The sequence below is a fragment of the Camarhynchus parvulus genome, chromosome 28 (assembly GCF_901933205.1).
Source record: "Camarhynchus parvulus chromosome 28, STF_HiC, whole genome shotgun sequence".
Lineage (NCBI taxonomy): Eukaryota > Metazoa > Chordata > Aves > Passeriformes > Thraupidae > Camarhynchus > Camarhynchus parvulus.
In genome coordinates this window covers 2218165-2239854 of record NC_044598.1, presented here as the reverse complement: position 1 = coordinate 2239854, position 21690 = coordinate 2218165, and the positions used below count along the sequence as shown (strand labels likewise).

At 56.9% G+C, this 21690-nt stretch overlaps 1 protein-coding gene across 1 annotated transcript in view; it reads left to right on the top strand.

The window, feature by feature from the left end:
* The window catches only part of EFNA2 (ephrin A2), a 38888-nt gene extending 32277 nt beyond the window's left edge, over positions 1 to 6611 (top strand). Inside the window, exons 2-4 of the mRNA XM_030966730.1 lie at positions 836 to 1125; positions 3547 to 3612; positions 4781 to 6611. Coding sequence (XP_030822590.1) covers positions 836 to 1125; positions 3547 to 3612; positions 4781 to 4902 — 478 coding nt within the window. The 3' untranslated portion in view covers positions 4903 to 6611. The remainder of the gene's footprint in view (positions 1 to 835; positions 1126 to 3546; positions 3613 to 4780) is intronic.
* The last annotated feature ends 15079 nt before the right edge of the window (positions 6612 to 21690 follow it).

Genomic DNA, 21690 nt, shown 5'->3' with positions numbered 1-21690 from the left:
CTGCCAGGGGGGAACGGCAAATTCGGCCTTGAGCTCCACCAGCTGTGGTGCTGGGGGTCTGGAATTTGGGGAGGGGATCACAGGGGCCACCCTGAGGAGCTGGAGGGGGGTTGCTGGCATGTCCAAGGAGTTCTCCAGTGCTGCTAATCCCTTAATCTCTGGGGCAGTCGGTGCCAAGAACACCAGTGACACCGGGATTGCGGCGCCGCCGGGAATCGTCGTTTTTGTGCGGTTTCCTGCCAAATGGTGCCGGTTTGTTGGCATGAAACAAAGAGGATCTGGGTTAATCTGGAGGCTAATGGGGCTGGTGGGGTTGGATCAGGCTTTGGATCACGGAGAGGTGAGGCCCTGGCACACGGTGCCCAGAGCAGCTGTGGCTGCCCCATCCCTGGAAGTGCCCAAGGCCAGGTTGGATGGGGTTTGGAGCAAGCTGGGATAGTGGAAGGTCTCCCTGCCATGGCAGGAGGGGACTGGATGGGCTTTAAGGTCCTTCCCACCCAAACCATCCTGGGATTCCATGGTTCTGTGTTCGCCTGCCCCTCCTTACCCACTCGTATCTGATAGTCCTGGATCAGCTGGAGGCACCACTTGATGTCCTGGGAATGGCTCTCCTTGGCTCCTTCCTGCAAAACAAGGAGGATTTCAGTCCCAAAAAGAGCAGCTTGGCAGAGTCCCAGCCCAGGACACCGAGCAGGGCACAAAAACAGAACACCCACGGGGACTGGATGAGCTTTAAGGTCCCTCCCAACCCAAACCTCCGTGCGATTCCCATGCCGGGAGGGTTCTCCAGATGAGCGAGGACGAGTTTGTGACCCGCTGCCCCACACCTGCGCAGGTTCCACCGCGGGGACTACACGGTGGAGGTGAGCATCAACGACTACCTGGACATCTACTGCCCTCACTACGAGGAGCCGCTGCCGGCGCGGATGGAGAGGTACATCCTCTACATGGTCAACTACGAGGGCCACGCGTCCTGCGACCACCGGCAGCGCGGCTTCAAGCGCTGGGAGTGCAACCGCCCCGACTCCCCCAACGGGCCCCTCAAGTTCTCCGAGAAGTTCCAGCTCTTCACCCCCTTCTCGCTGGGCTTCGAGTTCCGACCCGGCCACGAGTACTACTACATCTGTGAGTGGGGATGGCGATGGGGATGGGGTGGTCCTGGTGGCTGGGTTGGTGTTGGTTGACCCAAAATGCTGCAGAATCCTCCCAAAAATGCGGCGCGTCCAGCTCAGGGCAAACAAACATCCCATGGAAGCCTTTGCCTGGGCATGAGAATGAGCAGGACTGTCCAGAGGCACTGGTCTCATCCCAGTGGAAATGGCACTGGGAATGGCCCCAGCCCCATGCAGTGTTCCCATGAACTCCTGTGTATTCTTGTGCTCTCAAAAATATTCCTGTGGTCTCACATGGAATTCCTGTGCTCTGCCATGTAATTTCCATCCTCTCATATATATTTCCATGATCTTACATGTAGTTCCTGTGCTCTCCCATCTATTCCCATGCTCTCCTCTGTATTTCTGTGCTCCATTAATCCCTGTGCTCTCCCGGATACACCTGAGCTCTCCCATGTAATTCCCATGTTCTCACATGTAATTCCTGTGCTATCCCATGTAATTTCCATCCTCTCATATATATTTCCATGATCTTACATGTAGTTCCTGTGCTCTCCCATCTATTCCCGTGCTCTCCTATGTATTTCCGTGCTCTTGTGTAATTCCTGTGCTCTCCCGGATACACCTCAGCTCTCCCATGTAATTCCCATGTTCTCACATGGAGTTCCTGTGCTCTCCCACGTATCCCTGTGCTCTCCTGAATCTGGGCTCCCTTTCTCACCCAAACCTGAACTGCCTGGCCTGCTTAGGAGGAAACTTCGGTTCTGGCTGCAGGACGAGGGCTCCCAGCAGGGAATTTCCACTTCCACAACATCCACAGGGACAGGACGGGGAGAGGAGCCCACTGGAAAAATAATCCAGCAGTGCTGGGAGCAGGTGCTGGGATAGAACCCAAACCCAAACGAGGCAGCGCGACCCCAACCCCGCCGCCCTCTCCAGAGCCACGGCCGCGCTCCTCCGCCTTATCATTCCTCCTCTTTTTCCTAAAGCAGCTGTTTTCAGCCCACTTAATTTGTTCCTTTTATCTATATTAAATTACCATTTCCCCCCTTCTCTCTTCTCCCCCCGTAAAATGTCACCGGCGCAATAACTGCGGCCACAACTCTCTCTGTCTCTCTTCCCCCCTCCCGCTTTTATTTTATTTTATTTTTTTTATTTTTTAATGTCGTTAGGGAGAGATTACACAGGAGTAAATGGGAAGCTGATCATTGCTAACCCGGTTAGAATTCCCGTCATGCGGAACATTAGAAATTATGCCTCTTTGAGGAACCGTATTTAGCAGACATGAAAGAAAAGAAATTACCTCCTCCTCGAGCCCACGGATTGGAATCCATTAACCCGCCGGCACCGGGACACGCTCGTGCCTCTGGAGCGGGTCAAGGGCAGCGCTGGCCCTGGGGATGGAGCTGGGATGCAGCAGGATGGGATGGGACTCTGTGGGTTTGGATGCTGTGGGATGGGATTCTGCAAGGTGGGATGCTGTGGGATGGAATTCTGTGGGTTGAGATACTGTGGGATGGGATTCTGTGGGTTTGGGATGCATTGGGATGGAATTCTGCAGGATGGGATGCTGTGGGATGGAATTCTGTGGGTTCGATGCTGTGGGATGGGATTCTGTGGGTTTGGGATGATACAGGATGGAATTCTATGGAATAGGATGCTGTGGGTTTGGATGCTGTGGGATGGAATTCTGTGGGTTTGGGATGCATTGAGATGGAATTCTGCAGGATGGGATGCTGTGGGATGGAATTCTGTGGGTTTGGATGCTGTGGGATGGGATTCTGCAAGGTGGGATGCTGTGGGATGGGATTCTGTGGGGTTGGGAGGCATTGGGATGGAATTCTATGGAACAGGATTCTGTGGGTTTGGATGCTGTGGGATGGAATTCTGCAAGATGGGATGCCGTGGGATGGAATTCTGTGGGTTGGGATGATACAGGATGGAATTCTATGGAATGGGATTCTGTGGGTTGGGATGCCGTGGGATGGAATTCTGTGGGATGGGATTCTGTAGGTTAGGGTGCTGTGGGATGGGATTCTGCAGGATGGGATGCTCTGGGATGGGATGCTGTAGGATGGAATTCTGCAGGGTGGGATACTGTGGGATGGAATTCTATGGGTTGGGATGCTGTGGGATGCCTGTGGTGCCTCTCAGTTCAGCACTTTCTCCATCCCTCCATGGGGTGAAGCGCCAAAACGGAAAAGAAAAGGGATGGGTAAAAAAACCCTTACTTTAATTAAAAAAAAGAGAAAATTAAATCTCTTTTTATATCTATATAATAATCCCATTTTCTCATCCCTAGAGGAAGTATCCCCCCAATAATTACTGCCTTTCCTCCCTTTCTCCCAGTGTTTATTATTTTTATTCAGTGCCTTGACCCTTGTTTTCTGCTGTCCCCACAATCCGCCCCCTTTGTCCCCTTCTCTTCCCGCAGCCGCGTCCCCTCCGAACACGGTGGACAGGCCCTGCCTGAAGCTGAAGGTTTATGTTCGGCCAACAAGTAAGTGAGAGGTTTGGGGGGTCCCTGGGGGGGTCCCCAGGTCCTGCCCTTTAGGTTGGGGGTCAGTGGTGGCCTTTGGGTGCCACCCCGATGGTGACAGGGATGGGGACAGGGCCCCTCAGCTCTGTTGGAGCCATCTCAGCACTGTCCAGACAGAGACATAGGGGGAAAAAAAAAATATGAATAACAATAATCATCCCTGCTCAGTGGCTACTTTTCCAATTCGCATAAATCAGCCATTTAAAAAAACAAATTAATAATTTTCTTCTCCTGTTAACGTGTAATTAGCAAATGGCAGCAGCTCTCCCTGGGGACAGCGGAATGTCACCGGGTAACCGATGGCTCTCGCCTCCCTTCCTTTGGTGGCTTTAAAATAAAACCCAACATAACAGAACCATCTGTAAAAACTCATCATGTTCCATTCAGGATGGGGGGGAGAATCTCTCCCGATATTATTTTTTAGTATTTTAATAATATTGGGATTTTGTTCCATCTTGCGGAGGGGAAGAGAAGGGAAGGGGGAGAGAGGCTGGGCCTGGGGGATGGTGGGAGGGGGCACCCCTTGACTGGGTCTGGCCCTGCAATGAGTCTGCAAACTTCATCCTGGCACGAGGGACCCTCTGGAATTGGGGGCACAGGGGGATCAGCTGGGTGGAGCATTGGAGCATCCCCAGGCAGGACCAGACTCTGCTTTTCCTGCCGTAAAAATCCATAATCCAGTGACAAACTGGAGCAAGCTGAGCTGGGGAGCAGCCACATGGGGTCCTGCTTGTCCCCCCCTGCACGCAGGACAGGGGCAAGGGATGACTCTGCCCCGAGTGGGTCCATCCCCGGGGACAGTGTCACCTCTGTGTGGCACACTGGGGATGGGGTCGGGCTCCCAATCCCAGTAAAAGGGCAGGAGCCATGCCCTGTGCCTGGGGAGCACCCTCGGCATTCCCACCCTCACTGCCGCACTGGGATGTCCCCGTGTCACATCCCGGGGGTGGAAGCTGGAATGTGGGGAGGGGTCAGCAGCGGGAATGCTGCCAGGTCTCAATCCCGACGCACCGAGCATCCCCGCGCCTCCGCTTCCAACCCGAACGGAGCATCCCCGCGCCTCCGCTTCCAACCCGAACCACAGCCACCCCACCGGCTCACCCTCCCTCTGTTCCTTCCTTTTCCACAGACGATTCCCTCTACGAGTCCCCGGAGCCCATTTTCACCAGCAACAACTCCTGCTGCAGCCTCAGGGTGCCGCCGGCGGCGCTGGCGGTGGTGCCGGTCGTCTGGACGCTCCTGGTCTCGTAGCACCGACACCGACGCGCCGGGAGCGGCTCCGCGGATCCCGCCCGCCCCGAATCGCCTGGATGGTGCCCAGGGAGGGTCGGTGCCGCCGGAGAGGATCGTGTCGCCGCCTGAAGTCCCCGCAGTGGCACGGCCATCCCGCCGGGAGCGGCGCTGGGCTGTCCCCCGGAATGGGTCCCGAATTTCCATCCCTGCCCTGCAGCTCCGGCTGTCCCGGTGGGGCGTTGCTTTTTACATTTCTAGACCAAATACAGAGTCCTCGTCCGTTTGGGGTTTTTTTCCTTTGGTTTTATTTTTGGTTTGTTTTGGTTTCGTTCAGTTTTTTAAAAGAAAAAATATTTTTATTTTTATTTGTTGAGTTGTTCCCGCCGGGTCCCCGTGGTGCCAGACTGACCCGCACCGGCCGGGCTCGAGTCCCTGCTGAGCCCTCATTGTCCCCACCATGGGCAGAGCCACCGGGACCATTGGACACAGCCATGGTGCCACCGGCTCCGTGGGCACGGACTCCTTCCCAGCCCAGCCACAGGACAGCACGGAGCCGGACCTGCCACCCTCGGCCACCCCCTGCCCCAGGCATGGAGGGCCTGGATGGACACAGCCCCTTCTGAACACCCCTGTCCCCTCCGCTGGTGCCACGGATGTCACCGCGTCCCCGTGGGACACTGGGGTGGCTCCGTGAGCAGCAAAGGAAACTGGATGCAGCCAAGGAGAGAGCACTGGGGACACTGGGGAGCAGCACCGGGGATGTCTGGCCAGCACAGCAGCAGCGAGGATGGCACTGGGAGAGCGGCGAGTGGCCAGCGAGGAGAGCACCGGGGACACCCGGCATGGGGAGCAGCAGGAAGGGCCAGCACCGGGAGCACCGAGTGGCCACCGGTACTGGGAGCACTGGGAAGGGCTGGCACTGAGGATGACTGGCACTGGGAGCACCGGGAAGGGCTGGCACTGCAAATGGCCGGCGCTGGGAAGGCCGGGAATGGCCGGCTGGCGCGGGGAGCACCGCCGGGCGCTGGGAGCCGGCAGGCCGGGCTCGCCCAGCCGTGGGCATCGCTCCGAGGGCGTTTGGCCGGCGCTGGGGCGGGAGGAGTGTGTGCCGTGGATTTTCCTCCTCCACCCTGCTCCGTGTGCCCCCGATGCCTTGGGGGTACAGGAGCCCCCATGGGGGGACCGGTGACCGCATGTGGGACCTTCCTGGCGCTCCCCCATTGTCCCCCGACATTGCAGGGCTGGGCTTGGGGATTTTTCCCCTTTTCCTTTGCATTAATAAGTGAAACGCCCCCCCCCTTCAAACCCCCAATCCGAGGTTGGCCGTGACCCCAGGGGTGGCAGATCCCCAGGGAGGGGTCACCCCGCGGCCCCGGGGTCTGACCCCTCCTCGCCTTAAGTCTGGGGCTGTCCCGCCTTGGGGAGGTCCTGTGCCCATCCCACAGAAGCCAGGGGTGGTCGGTGGTCCTGGGGGATGCCAGAGATGGGCTCAGACCTGGCTGGAGCCCCCCATTCCGAGTGGATCCCGCAGTGGGGGCCGGGGGGGCTCTGTCCCTGTACATACAGCGCTATACTGTGAGCGGTTTTTTTTATGTATTGTTGAGAATGGATTTTATGGAAGGGTTTATCTTATTTTTATTTTATTTTTATTTTTTAGACTAGGAAGCTGGAATCTTGCAATAAGCTCTCATCCCGACCATCCAAAAAAAAAAAAAAAAAAAAAAAAATTTACAAAAAAAAAAAAAAAATTACAAAAAAAAAACCCCACATAATTAAAAAAAACAAAATCGCATTCCCTGCTGTCCCTGTCCCTGTCCCGTGTGTCCAGACCAGGTCGTGGTTCCCGAAGGTGACAAAAGCATTGTGTTTATGGGGGGGGGATGCGGGGGGCACCCGCCGGGCTCTGACACGGAGCCGGCAGCACCCGCCTGGCCTTCGGTCTGTGTTTTATATATATATAGATTATATATATAAATATCTATATTGTGTACAGCGACTGTGGGAGAGTGGAAGGACGGAGGCGGCGGTGGGGGAGGGCTGGGGGTCCCCTGGAGCAGCCCCCCCTGCCCTCGGTGCTGTCCCCCCCGTGCTGCTCCCCGTCGCGCCTCGCTCCGTCCTTCAACATTTCCGCTTTCGTCCTCGACGTCGTGCTGATGGTAACCGGATCTCTCACCCCCCATTTGGATTCTGTATTTTTTTATAATAAAATACAAATAAATGTCGTGTGAGGCCCTTGCTTTTGAGGAATCACTTCTCCCTCTCCGTGCGGCTCCGTGTCCCCTCTGGGGGGGTGGCCGGGGTTGTGTCCCCAGAGGGCTCCGGCTCCAAGGGGGTCCATCCCTGCTCCCTCTCCCTTGGTACACCAGGGCTCTGCAGCCAGACCTCTCTGCTGGGTGGTGTGTTAATTACAGGAAGGACTTAATTACCCTGTTAATTAATAATAATGGATATTAAATTAATTAATGTGCAGTTGTTGATAGTACTTAATTATAGGAGGCGAGGCTGCCTGGCGGGTGGGCGCTTCGGGGCTGGCAGCTCCCGCAGCCCCGGCTCCTCTCCTGCCGCTGCCTCAGTTTCCCCAGGAATGAGACACCAACAGGTGACATCTTGGCAGGCCACCAAAGCCAGCACAGGCTTTTTTGAGGTGGCATCATGAGCATCCTCTGTCTCTGCTCTTTCTTTTCTTAAATCCTAAACTTTTTTGGAGCAGCCCGTGCTCCTTCCTGGCATTTTATGCCTATTCCAGCATAATTAGCAACAATAGGAACAACCCGCTGGTAATTAATTGAGGCTCCCACAGCTGATCCGAGCTCTGAAGTTTTGCCACCAGAGGGTGAAAGACTAATTTTGCTTTTTAATAAGGGCCATATGTGTGCCAGGAGCGGGAGAGATGCCACCCACCACCGGGGACGTGGGTGCCACCTCCAGCTCCTCCGTCAGAGGGAACCACCAGCGAAAGAGCCTGGCAGGGATTGACCAAAAAATGAGTTTTTAGACCCGCTCAGGAGGTTTTCTGAGACCCGGCTCATGATTTTTTTAGTGCTGGGAGTTAGAAATAGGGAGGTAAAAATAGCGAACGGTCAGGCGCGAGGCTGAGACGGATCATCGTTAGTAATTAATTAATGGAGTCGTGGGGCTTTAGGGCCTGAGCGGGATCATTTAGAGCCCGTCTCTTCTGCAGAGGCGTCGAGGTTTGATGTGAGGAGTGGTGGTGATGGAGAGCTGGGCATGGATGCTCCATGTGCTGGATCCTGTTGGGCTGCGGGATCCCCATCGCGGCAATATCGGAACAGGAGTGGAGCCGAGTCATTCCAGCTGATAACTGGGGCTGATTCCATGGAGTCAGGCTGGGGGTTGCCATCCTGCTCCCCACCTGCTCCAGGGCAAAGGCATGATGATCCAGAGACCATTCGAGGTCTCTGCTCCCACTGCTCCTTCCAGCATTTCAGCATTAATCAGCTTTTTTTTAAATTTAACCCCCTGGAGGCAGTGGGTGCTCCGTGCCCGTGGAATATCCTGCCTGGTGCAACATTCCAGCTGTGGAGAGCACAGTCCCAGTGTTGTGGTCCAGGTTTGCACCGTGAGGAGGCTCAGGATGGTCCCCAGCTCCCTCCCTCCCCTGGTCCTCACTCCAGGGCTGTTCAGCCAGGCAAGGATGTTTACCCATCCCTGCTGGGCTTCCCAGAGGCATTTTCCCACTTTGTGCTGCAGGGGTTCCTGTTCCAGCAGCGATGCCACTGTGGCTCAGGCCAACCATGCCCACTGTGTGCCACAGGAGGAGGCCAAACCCTCCCCGGAGCTGCTCGAGGCAGAGCAGAGAGTTGAGAACATCCTGGGATGAAAAGAAATTTTCCTCCAACATCCAGCTTCAGTTTGCTCCATTGAGATGAATCCTCAGTGGCCAGGCTGTCCCTTTGCCACCCTGGGTCCCCCATGGCGTTGTGCCTTCTCAGGGGCTGGTGGGGGCTGCAGGGCTCAGGCCCCTGGATGGAAGTGGCACAGTGGCCACCGAGGCTGGCACAGTGACCACCGAGGCTGGCACAGTGACCACTGAGATTGGCACAGTGGCCACTGAAGCTGGCACAGTGGCCACCAAGATTGGTACAGTGGCCACCAAGATTGCTACAGTGACCACCGAGGCTGGCACAGTGGCCACCAGCCCCTCTGAGCATTGCAGCGGGGCTGGGGGGGCCCATCCCTTTGTCCCCCTGTCCCATCCCACGCAGGGCACCACGACATCCCGCACACCGTGTGCTCCCCGCGGGCTCACCGGCACCTCCTGGGCTCTGTCACGTCCCTCCAGCAGCTCCGGCGGCCGCTCCTGCCCCGGATCCAGCTCCAGGGGATGCGGGATGTCCCTCCTGGCCCCGCGTCCGCTCCGGCTGTCACCGCTGTCCCCTCCCCGCCTGCCCGGCCATCGCTCTCCTGCCGTCCTTATCTCCTGATAGGTACAAGCGGTACAAGCAGGAACGCTCCTGGAACAAGCTGCCAGCTGCGGAGCACCTGGAGAATCCCAGAGCGGGGGATGATTTATGGAAACAGCGCGGGAGAGCAGAGCGGGGAGGCGAGCGCACAGCGGCGGCTCCCGGCCGCTCCCGCGGGCCGATCGGGATGCGGGGCCGTGCCCCGGGGCTGCTGGGGGAGGCAGGTGCCAGACCCCCGGCCCTTTGTGGCCATCGATTTGCAGGAGCCGGCCCAGCCGGGTGTGTAATTGTGCTCAGCCGGGGCCGCTCCCTCAGTCGCGGGGCAGGAAATGGAACTTTTCGGGCCGCTGGATATTTGGTTTTGTTCAATTCCCCCCACCCCGGGGAGAGGAGGGAGGGGTGGGAGGGGGCTGCTGCAGCCCCCCGTCCGTGGAGGATTCCTGGGAATCATCGGTTCAGCAAATCCCAGAATGGTTTCTGTGGGAAGGGGCATTAAAGCCAATCTCATTCCACCCCTGCCATGCCAGGCACATCTTCCACTACCCCAGGTTGCTCCAAGCCCCGTCCAGCCTGGCCTTGGACACTTCCAGGGACGGTGCAGCCACGGCTTCTCTGGGAAATCCATTCCAGGGCCTCACCACCTTCACAGGGAAGGATTTCTTCCCAGTACCCCATGGATGTGATGGGCGAGGGCACCTCGGGAGGTCACTGCGTCTCACCCACCCCCAGGCCACCTTCCCTGCGCCTTTTCCCCCGTTCCAAGCCCAATTTGGCTGGCGGCAGACACGGACCTGAGCGGTGCTGATCATCCCCACCGCAACCCCCGAGCTTTGCAGGGAGCGATTTCTCCCCCAGGCACGGAGCGAGAGCATCCATTCCCCTCGGAGCTGCTCTCTCGCAAGGTAACCGGCATTATATCCGGACCAATTGCTCCAGCATGATCCTCCTGAATGTTGCACAGCATGTACACGGCGTCTTATGGAAAATACATGCCCCTGGGTGAGCCTTTTAATAGCGCCGGCTCCTGCCCGGGGGGCGGGGGGGGAGCCGCGCTCTGCCACGGCGCTGCCAAGGAATGATTGAAAAGTTGGGGCTCGCCGTAGGAAACCCCCCGCTGCGGGGAACAACGTGTTTTCATTCCCCTGCCAGGTAACAAATGAAAAGAATTGCGATGAATGCTAATGGAGGAGGGAGCAGGACGCTGCCGTCGAGGCTGCCGGGGGTGGAGGTGGGGATGAGGTGGGGAATGAGGTGGGGATGAGGTGGGGGATGAGGTGGGCAGGGATGGGGGGATCAGGTCCCGGGAATGCGGGAGATGCTGGAGAAAACCCGGGGTTGCAGGTTGGAGCTGGTGGAAAACATTCCCTGGTGCTGCGGGGAGGATGCTCTGGGGTGCTGGACCAAAATCACTTCTTGCAACAAAATGCAGCTGAAGGGATGTGTTGGTCCCAAAAATTCCCCTTGGTGAGCTCCTGTCCTTGCGGCAATCCTGGTTTTGCCGTGGCGTGGCAAACACACCCTGGCATGGGGCTGATGGGCGCTACAGGGAGGATGCTCTGATGCTGCACCAAAATCACTTCTTTTCGCAGCAAAACGCAACTTGGGGAACACATAAATCCCCAAAATTCCCGGCTTTCAAGCCCAAGGAGCCTGTCCCCGTGTCACAGCCGAGGTGCCATTGAGCTGGTGAAGGGCTGAGCTGTTTGTCACCAGAGCTGGGCTGGGAAGTGGGAGGGTAAACACGGATGAACAGCCTTCACCCGCTCCAGTAAATATTTTATATCCCACACCAAGAAAAGACACTCCTATTTAAATGATTTATCAAGGAAGATCATGTAGAGGTTTCCATAAAATATGTAGGGCTCCTAATCCCGACATCATCAAGCCAAGAGGACCGGAATCATTTATTACCTTCCCAACAGCCGCGCGGCTGCGGGGACACGGCTGACAAATAAAAGTGTGTTTACAGCTTTTGGGCTCCTCTGGGGAGAGGTAAATCACACAGAGGGTGGGAAGGGGAAAGGGAGCCGGAAATTGAGAGGCAATTCTGGTCCCTCAAGGCAGTCCCGGTGTCACCCGGTGTCCCCATCGCGGCTGTCACGCGCTGGCTGCAGCCACGCTCGTTCTCCCGTGGGATTTCTGGGGTGGGCATTGAGTGTAACCCCTCTGGGATGTGCCCAGATGTGCCCAGATGTTGGCGCACCTCGAGCCTGTGCCGTGCTCTGTGCTGGGATTGGCCATCTGGGGTGGGACACCAGCAGCTTGGGGATGGGACCTGCAGGGATGTCACTGACCCCACAGTTGGGATCCTGGGGGGTGGACACCAGGCACAAACCCCTCTGGGATGCCCAGATGTGCCCAGATGTCCTGCAGGTTGCAGCTGGACAGGGAGCAGCCGTCTCAGATGGGTTTTCCATGGGCACCAGCAGGATCAGGGGTTTGGCCTCTTCCCCCTCGGAGCTGGTACCCAGCCCACGCTCGCCTCTCACTCCACTGCATCCTTTGGATCCATTCATGGGGATTTTCCCCCCATCCTCTGCCACTCAGTGATCTCATCTCCCCATCCTTTTCATGTATTAATTGAGGATTTTCCCCCATCTTCCCAACTTTTTGCACCCATTTACAGAGAATTCGCCCCCCACTCCCCAGTCCTCCTTCATTTCATGATCCCATCAGTGCCTCTTTTTGGGTCCATTTATTCAGATATTTTTCCCCCCACCCCCCAATATTTTAGGTCCATTTATTGAGGATTTTCCCCACCTCTGCCACTCGCTGACCCAATCACAGCATCCTTTAAAGTCCATTTCTTAAGGATTTTTCCCCCATCTCCTCAACCTTTTGCACCCATTTATGGAAGATATTCCCCAATCCTCTGCCACTCAGTGATCCAAACCCCTCATCCTTTTGCATAAATTTATTGATAATTATCCCCTTATCCTTTGCCACTCGAGGATCTCATCTCCCCATCCTTTTTTACCCATTTATCGAGACTTTTCCCCCATCTCCCCAACCTTTTAGGTGGGGATTTTCCCCCCATCCTTTGCCACTCATTGACCCTCATCTCCCCATCCTTTTTTACCCATTTACTGATTTTTTCCCCACCCTCCAATATTTTAGGTCCATTTATGGGGGATTTTCCCCCATCCTCTGCCACTCAATGATCCCCATCTCCTCAACCTTTTATGTCCATTTATGGGGGATTTTCCCTCATTCTCTGCCACTCAGTGATCCCATCTCCCATCCTTTTTCACCCATTTATCGAGGTTTTCCCCCCATCTCCCCAACCCTTTTGCACCCATCCATGGCTCATTATCCCCCCATCCTCTGCCATGCCCATCTCCCACCATCTCCCCGCACCTTTTGGGCTCCAGTACCGAGATTTTCCCCGCGTTTAGCGGCACCACGGCCCCGCGGGGACCCGGGGCACCCCGAGCCGGGCCGCGGGCTCTGGCAGCGGCGGCGATTTGGCCGATTTGGCATTCAGCGGCGGGAGCGCAGCCGTGGGGCCGGCGCCGCGTTATTAAGGGATTAGCAGGTTGTCTTGGCGCTCAATTGTAGATAAGTGCCGCGGTTTGTATTATCTTTTCACGCTGCACCGCGAAGGATGACAAAGAGACAACATGGGTGTCATGGCCTTCAGCATATCATTAAGGGTAATTTGTCTTGCGGGGAGGGGGAGGCGAAGGGAGAGGGAAAGGAGAGGAGGCGAGGGAGGACAGGGAAAGGCAGCCTGGGAGGAGAGAGGGGATTAAAAACTAAGAGAGGAGATTAGGAGTGAAATGGGAACTGTATGGAGAGTCAGCCAGGCGGGGAGAGGCCGTGGCCGGGGAGGGGCGGGGGGGTCACCCTGGGACCGGCTCCGGTGCCGAGGGGGCTCAGGGAAAAGCGGGGCTGGGATGGACGAGGCAGGGTGGGCTGGGGGCTGCACAGACCCTCCCTTTTCTCCCGCACAGAAGAGCCCAGATCCCTGCCCAGCCTCTGTCATGTACATTAATCTAGAGTAAGGAGACGGCTCCAGGTGGATTCCCTGGATCCCGGGAAATGGGACACACCCCAGGGAACCCAGGGAATCCAGGGAATCCACCGTCATGTACATTAATCTCTAGTGAGAAAGGCTCAAGAAAAAGCGGGGCTGGGATGGAGGAAGAGCCCCGCACAGAAGAGCCCCGATCCCTGCCCAGCCTCTGTCCATGTACACTAATCCAGAGTAAGGAGACGGCTCCAGAGGGATGCCCAGGATCCCGGGAAGTGGGACACACCCCAGGGAACCCAGGGAATCCGGGGAATTCACCCCCCATCATCACTGATTGATCACTGGGGTGATGCGGGGGCACAGCGCAGGAGGGTCGGGGCACGGCAGCAGCCCCTCGGTGTCACCTGCTCCTTGTGCCGCCCCACTCCTCGGTGTAACCCCGTTGTAACCCCACTTCTCGCAGCCTCCCCTTCCCCCTGCGCCCCACGGCAGTGGCTGCTCCCCCCTCACCCAGCTCCAGAAGGTAAAGAAGTAACAGGAGGAGCAGCAAGGGGAATTCTCCAAGCCCCGGGCTCGCTCCATCGGTCAATCAATCAATCCATGAGGAGCACCGGCGTGGCAATCGATCAGGCGGGGAGATGGCTTTTCACGGGAATGGGAATGTTGGACACAGCCAGACGGAACCGCTCCTGCCACGGTCGCTGCCCCCCGAGGCGCTTTGGGGAGGAGAAGCCCCGCGGTGGCAGCTCCCGCTCACCCCAAAGAACTCAGGGTGGGCAAATCCCCGAGGGGCGCGGCTGGATCCGCTGGATCAGCCATTCCAGGGCTGATGGATACCTGGATACCGCCCCGATCGCCCCGGTGCCACCGCCGTGCCCCGACCTCTCCCCCCACGGCGGGGACCGGGTCTCCGGGAGCTGGGGACCGGGATCCTCCCGCACCCCCTCCCTCCTTCCCTCCCCTCCCCTTCTGATAATCCTATTTTTGAACCAGGGGATTAGGATCAATACTTCACTCCTAATGCTGTGGTAATACAGTGTTACACCGCCAGCGCCAGTTCCCTGCTGAAACACTTAAGGTAGTTTAAACCCATTTGTGCCGGGGAGTGCCGTGAATCCACAACGAGCTCCGAGCCCGGCCGAGCCCAGCCGGTGCCAGCCTGGGGCTGTTCCTGGTGGCCCAGGGAGCCCAGGAGGCTTCGGGACCCCAAAAGTGCCCAGGGGCAGCCGCTGTGCCCTTCGCACAGCCGGTGTGGGCAGCATCTGCCGGTCCTGGGGATGCTGCTGATCCCAGCGCGCCTCATGCAGGGATCCCTTGTGAAAGGATCGTGCAGTGCAGCCCTGGTGGCTCCCCAAATTCTGAGCGTCCCCGACTTTGTGTGCCCTCAGCTCTGCCCTGGGTTCTGTGTGCCCATTTCTGCATTCTCACAGCTCTGTGTCCCCAGCTCTGCATTCTCCCAGCTCTGTGTGCCCCCAGTTCTGCATTCTCCCAGCTCTGTGTCCCCTGCTCTGCATTCTCCCAGCTCTGTGTGCTCCCAGTTCTGCATTCTCCCAGCTCTGTGTGCTCCCAGCTCTGCATTCTCCCAGCTCTGTGTCCCCAGTTCTGATTCTCCCAGCTCTGTGTGCCCCCGGTTCTGCCCTGTGCTCTGGGTGCCCCCAGCTCTGCGTTCTTCCAGCTCTGGGTGTCCCCAGCTCTGTCCCCCACCGCTGGCCCTGAGGCCGAGGGATGATGTCCATCCTTCTCTCCAAATTGGCCGAGGGGTTTGAGCAGCTCTCAGGGAACAGAAACCAAAACATTTTCATCCCGCCGCTAATTCATAATTAGCTGCGTTTTTATTAGGTGCTAATGGAGAGCGGGGATTTGGGATGCCTGGCACAGCTCGGAAATGCTGATTCACCCAGAGACCTCCCTTTGCTCAGGCCACAGCCTGCTCGAGGCAGCTCCTGGTCAAAAAATCCCAGCCCAGCAAACTCCAGGAACATCTCAGCAGCTCCGGCAAACATCATCCCTGGGATTCAGGAATCCGCAGCACGAAGTGGGCTCTGTCCCCTGCACACAATGCTCTGGGGACCTCCTGACTCCACCAGGCAGTCCCTCACAGGCTCCTTCCCTCCTCTGTTTCCCAGCAAAGGGATGCTTGTAACATTTGGGATAAACTGGTCCCATCCCTCGCGCTGGGGAGGATCCAAATCCAGCCCCTCTGCTCTGGCTACTTTTCAATTAAAACCGAAACATCCCTAATAACCCACGGAGGGTTTTCATTTCTTTCCCTTTTTAATTTTTTTAAAAAATAAATCTATTATGAGGAGCTTAGAGATGGATGTAAAACCAGCGAGGGACGATTTGAGGATTAGGGATCGGCGTGTCCTGGTGCCACGAGGAAAAGGAGGACAGACGGGGCTGGGAAAGGATCACCGAGCCCAGCCAGGCCAGGAAGGGGAAAAAAGGGATGTGGGGCTGGGAAGAGGAGCTGGGAAGGGATTGCTGCATCCAGCAGGAGGGGTCCCGATGGCTTAGGAAGCAGCAGCGCGATCCCGAGGCGGGACCCCCGCCCTGCGCCGCTCCAGCCGCGCTCCCAGCGGCTCCCGCCTCCCGCATCCCGTTTAGCATAAAAGTCATTTTTGGTCGGGGACCCCCGGCTGCTGCTCCCTCATTCGCAGGCATCGGGGCCCCCGCGGGATCGCTGAGCGGGACGAGCAGCGTTTAACCCCCCCGCCAAGGGGAATTGGCTGCTTTCACCGTTTCCCTGACCCCAAAAAGACAATGAAATCCTGCACGAAACCAATAGATTTTAGCCACAGGCCTGCGGAGAGGCGAGAGGAATAAAATACAGATGGAGCCTCGTGCGGCGGGGATGGGAATGGATTCCGAGCAGGAGCCGGGACGTGCCGGGGCTGCCCGGGGTCGGGATGAGGTGATCCCCCTCCCTAAGTCCGTGTGCACTTCCCAGCCATGCTCTGGCTGGGTTTTGTGGCCCAGTTCTTCATTTCCTGGAAAAAATTCCCTAATTCCTGCCCCGGCTGCAGCGCCCAGCCTGAATTTAGGAGCTCTTCTGGTGGTTTTCCACCAGGTTCTGAGCAAAACCTTCTGCCGGGTGATGGAGCTGGGATGCGGCGGGATGGGGTGGGGACACCCGCAGCATCCCGGGATGGCTCATTCCGTATCCCTGCGGAGCTGGAGCCCTCAGAGGCTGCTCATCCTCCTGCCTTAACGCACCACCTCTATTTATTCTGCTCCTGTAACTGTAAAATTGATTTTCTTGCAACAAGCCGCTCGTCTTTCACCACCCAACGCACCCAAACGCTCCGACATAAGACACTGGCAATTTTTAATTAGTTTCCTTTCTCCCTCCTTCCTCCCTGAGCAGGCATGTGGAACCGGAACAGGGCAGCCCGGAAAGGAGAGGGATCCAAAGGTGACAAAAGCACTTTTTATCCTTGATATGATTATTAATAATACACTCGTTTACCTAACGAGGAGGGAAGCGCGGGGGGTGGCGCAGGGAGGTGATTAGTGCTCCTTTCAGCTGTGGGGATGGAGGAGCAGCTTTAACCACTGGAATCTTTAAATATTGGCTTGGAGCAGCTCAGGGGTGCTGCTCCCCTCCCCACAAACACCCCCTAGCCCTCAGTCCAGCCCTGGCTCTGCTGGTGGCTTTGCTGGCACAGTGTGGTGGGTGCTGCCAATGTCCCCTGGGTCAGGGGTGGAATTTTTCAAGATCCCATTGAAGGCGACCCCAAAACTCCCACGTGAGTGACCACAGCCCAGGATTAACTGGAAAACCCACAGGGCTCATTACCCCTCTCTGATAATGAGCCTGGAGTAATTAAAGCTTCACTGGCTGGGCTGGGGGAACCACTCTGCTCTTCCAGGCTCCCCCTGTCCCTCCAGCCCCACAGGGGGGATGCTGTGATCCCCTAATTTGGGGGTCCCACCGCCCTGTGCTGAAGCTGCAGCCGGGTGCCAGCGCCACGTGTCCTCTGTCACCGACACCCTGGCTGGAGGTCACAGCCCCGTGTCCCCCTGTGACCGTCTGGGTGGCAGAGGTGACCGCAGCCCCGAGCATCCCGCTGTGGGAAGGGTCCCTGGGAGCAAAGCCCCTCAGCCCCCACCAGCAGCACAGGGACACGTGTGCGCCCCGAGGAGCCGCCCGGGAAAAGTTCCTGGGATGGGGAGTGGGGGGGAAAAAGGGAGAATGAAAGGGAAAAAAGGAAAAAAGAAAGAGAAAGAAAGAAAAAAAAAAAGGGGGAAAAAAGGGCAGGAAAGTCCTGCGGCCTTTTGCCTTGTCAGTTCTCCGTCTGCTGTCACTCAGCCGCCGAATTCTCCTTCAAGTTGTCATAGCGAGGCTGGCGGGGATTATGCCGCGGCTCTGTCCAGAATTGATTCATGTGGAACGCGTGCTTGACGGGCGGAACCGCTGGTGTGAGCGGGAGCCGCTGAGACCCCCAATTTTCCCACCTTCCTCACACAATCTGGTATTGTTTGGCCGCAGCCTTAGTGATCCTTGCGCCGGGGCTGTGACTGACACAGCTTTGAGGCTCTAAGGCGTATTTTGAATTTCTAAAACCTCTCAGGAAGTCCCCGGGGTGCCTTCTGCCATTGTCTTGTTTCTCCTTTCGCCTTTTTCCCTTTCCACCCCAAACCCCTCCTGCATACCCCACCACCTCCTCCCCCATTTTTTTGCCCCTTCCTCCCCCTAATTCCAACCCCTCAATCCCTGACACAACCCAGGGTTTTTGGTTTTTTTTTTCCTTTCCCCCCATGTTTACGCTCCAAGTCTCTCCAGAGCTTCTCAGCCACTTCGCAAACACGATTAAAAAAAAATTAAATAAAACAGAGAAAAACTAAATAAAGCTCTAAAAGTTCCCAAATCCTTGATCTGCCACAGAGAAGAGGAGCTTTACTTGTTTGCTTTTAATCAGCTGACACAAACCCCGGGATGTGTTGAAAAATAATAATAGTAGAAATAAATCTTCCGCCGAGTCATAATAGAAATAAATCTTTCACCTAATCTTAATAGAAATAAATCTTTTACCTAATCTTAATAGAAATAAAGCTCTCAGCTAATCTGTGGTGAGCTTGTGTCCATCCTGCTGCCCACTCTGCTCCAGCCGTCCATCTCCATCCATCCCCAAACATCTCCAACCATCCCCAACCATCCCCATGCATTCTTGTTGGGGTCACTCAGAGTGACCATCCCATAGGATCTGGATGAGGAATTTCCCACTGGATGGACTTTTCCGACCCAGGGAGAGCAGAGCCCCCATGTCTGCTCCTGGTGCAGGGTCCGGGCTCTGCCCTCATCCATCCCCATCCATCCCCATGCATTCTTGTTGGGGTCACTCAGAGCGACCATCCCATAGGATCTGGATGAGGAATTTCACTCTAGACAGACTTTTCCCACCCAGGAAGAGCAGAACCTCCTGTGCCCCTCCTCAGACCAAGCTGATCCTGGTACAGGGTCTGGACTCTGCTCCCATCCATCCCCATCCATCCCCATCCATCCCCATCCATCCCCATCCATTCCTGCTGGAGTCACTCAGAGTGACCATCCCATGGGATCTGGATGAGGAATTTCCCTCTGGACCGACTTTTCCCACCCAGGGAGAGCAGAACCCTGCTCCTGGTGCATGGTCCGGGCTCTGCCCCGTCCCCGTCACGTCCCCCGACCCCTCCGGGCTCAGCACTTTATAACCATTTCCCATTTCCAGTCTTAATCTTATAAGAATGAATTGAGAATGACCAGTGTAAATACACAGGTGCCACTGGGAGCAGAAACCACTCTTTAATCTCGGATATGAAAACAATTCCCTGCTCCGCGCGCTGGCAATCAGCGAGTGCCATCAGCGCCGCGCTCTCCCCGGGAACACGAGAGCTTATAAATATGAATTAGTGCAGAGAAAATCTACTCTCTTACCTAAAGCTAAATGTTATCTGGGTCCCTTTCCAGCAGTGGCTGACATTTCCAGAGTGCTTTTAGTCACATCTGCCGGGAAGACAACTCATTTCTTGTCTTAAAAAAAAAAAAGAGAGAGAGAGGGAGAAAGGGAAGAGGGAGGAAGTGGAGGAGGATGTAGGGAGATGCTGGGAAAGAGGGAATGCTGGAAACAGGAGATGCTGGGTGGGCTCTGGGTTGGCTCCTTGGGATGAGGATGGAGCGGCTGGGGAAGCCAAAGCCCCGAGGAGGTGGCACAAAGTGGCTCTCAGGTGCCACCTGAGAGAGGCCTCGAAGTGTGGGTGCTCCAGGCCGGGGCACTGAGCAGCCCCGGGGTGGTTCAGAGTGCCCGCCACTCTCTGGGGTCCAGTTTGGGATGGGACATGTGAAGTGGGGTCCCCAGCTGGCCCCTGGAGCAGGGACAGCATCAGTGCCACAGGAACGGAGCCTCCCATGGGATCGGTGCCCACAGCCCTGGCACGGAGCCCCTCGGGTTGTCCCGGGTGAGGGGGCACTGGGAGGGCTCCCACAGGATCCTCGTGTGCCCCCTCTTCCCAAGATCCTGGTGATCCATGGCCCGGCAGGGCTGGGGCAGCACCTGCAGGGTCTGACCCCAGAGCTGGGGATGGAGCCAGGAACATCCCTGGGGACACCTGCAAAATGGGAAGGGTCAGCACCCATAGCCGAGGCCCTGCCAGAGCTGGGGAAACTGAGGCACGGCGTGGGAGCTCTTCCCAAAGCCCCACTGAGGGCATCTCCTTGGAAAGAGAGGGGATGATGGAGCAGGGGTGGCCCTGGGTGTCCCCAGCAGCAGGAGCCTGACCCAGGCACGGGGTCTGGGATGCTCCAACACCTCTCCTGCCCCTCTCACCTTCTGCCCCTGGGACCCCCAGAAGAGCTCCAAAGCCCCCCGAAGAGCCGGCGATGGGGCAGGAACTGCAAACCCCCTCCCCGCGCCCGGCTCTCCCCGCAAAACGCCTGCGAGGGAAGGCTCCGGAGCCCGGCTCGGCTCTAATGGGATGCTTAAGCCGCCTTTTAGGTTTTTAATGAGCGGATCCCGGCAGGAATGCTAAACACGGGCAGGTACAGCCCTGCCTCGCCGGCAGCCGCGTGTTCCCGTGTCCTTGTCTGGCTCAAGTGAGCTCTGACCTCATTTGCTTCGCGCCGTTCAATTAACGAGGCGAGCGGCGCTGGGGGGAAGGGGGGGATGCCGGGGGGGGTTCACCCCATGTATTAATTTCCATTTTATGTTCCAAACAATTGAGCAGCACACGGCAGCAGCAGATCCCTGGCGGGGCCGTTCTCAGACTCCGCTCTGCCCGCGCTGGGATTTGCCCCAGACCCCCAGCCCGGGGAGTTCGGGGGGACCCTGGGGACCCCACATCATCCTCGCCATCCCATCTTCCACTGAGGAAGGGCCGTTTCGGCGGGTTTGGATAATGTCCCTCCATCTTGTGCTTCATCCGGAACATCGATGGCTGCCAATGAGACAGAAATGATTGGGAAAAGGGCGAGGGAGGGAGAGAAATGTTTCCCGGGATGTTAAAATAGCCACTTCAGGCACCTAAATTTATGCTGCTCAGAAATGGATTTTTTAGTCCAGGGTAATGAGAGAACAAAATAATTAATTCCTCTCCCGCAGACAAAAGGCTGGAGGCGCAGATCCAGCCCCAGCGTCCCACCAGCCCGGCAGGCAACGGGACAATTCCCGCTACCAACAGCTGGATCTGCACCTCGGGAGCGTGTCCTGGCTGGGGACAGCTCCTGCAAAGGGCTAACCCCACCTCACGGGGGTTTTGGGGTGTGCAGGGGTCGGGGGTTGCCCCATTCCCATTTCCCTCTGTCCATCCCGTGCCCACCCACGGGCGTCTGTGGGCGCCAGGGGGGGTTGGACCCCTCGTTAGGAGCCCAATTATGAGATTTCCAAAGGGAAGGAGCTGCCAACGCAGCCCCCCACTCTTTGGGGATGAACGGGGGGATTGTGCTTGCTGGGGATGGAGTGATAAATATTAATTATGCAAAGCAGCCTCTGCAGCCCACCCTTGTCTCCGCAACACTCCGGGACAGGGAGAGAACGGAGGCAGAGTCAATTTATTCACGGAGCAGGTCACTCCCTGTACGAAGAACATCCCTTTCAAAAGGGAGTTGCAGCTGGAGGAGATCAAGCAGGGCTGAGTTTGCCTCCCTCAGATATGATAAAATATTCTAATAAATACTCGGGGAGCCCATGACAAGGAGAATGTTTCCTGCTGGTGAGACCTTCATGGTGGGGCCTTTTGGGGGTCTCCTGTTCCTGCTGAGGGGTTTGGGGGGTCCTGAAGCATCCTCAGGGCCTGTCTACCCCTCAGTCCCATTGGAAGGTCACTGTCCTATGGGATGCTCTCCTTATTTCCAATTCTTAATAGAAAAACATGAAAATCTGCTGTTTCCTTGCCTTGGAAAATCTGTTGTTTCCTTGCCTCTGGATGTTCAGG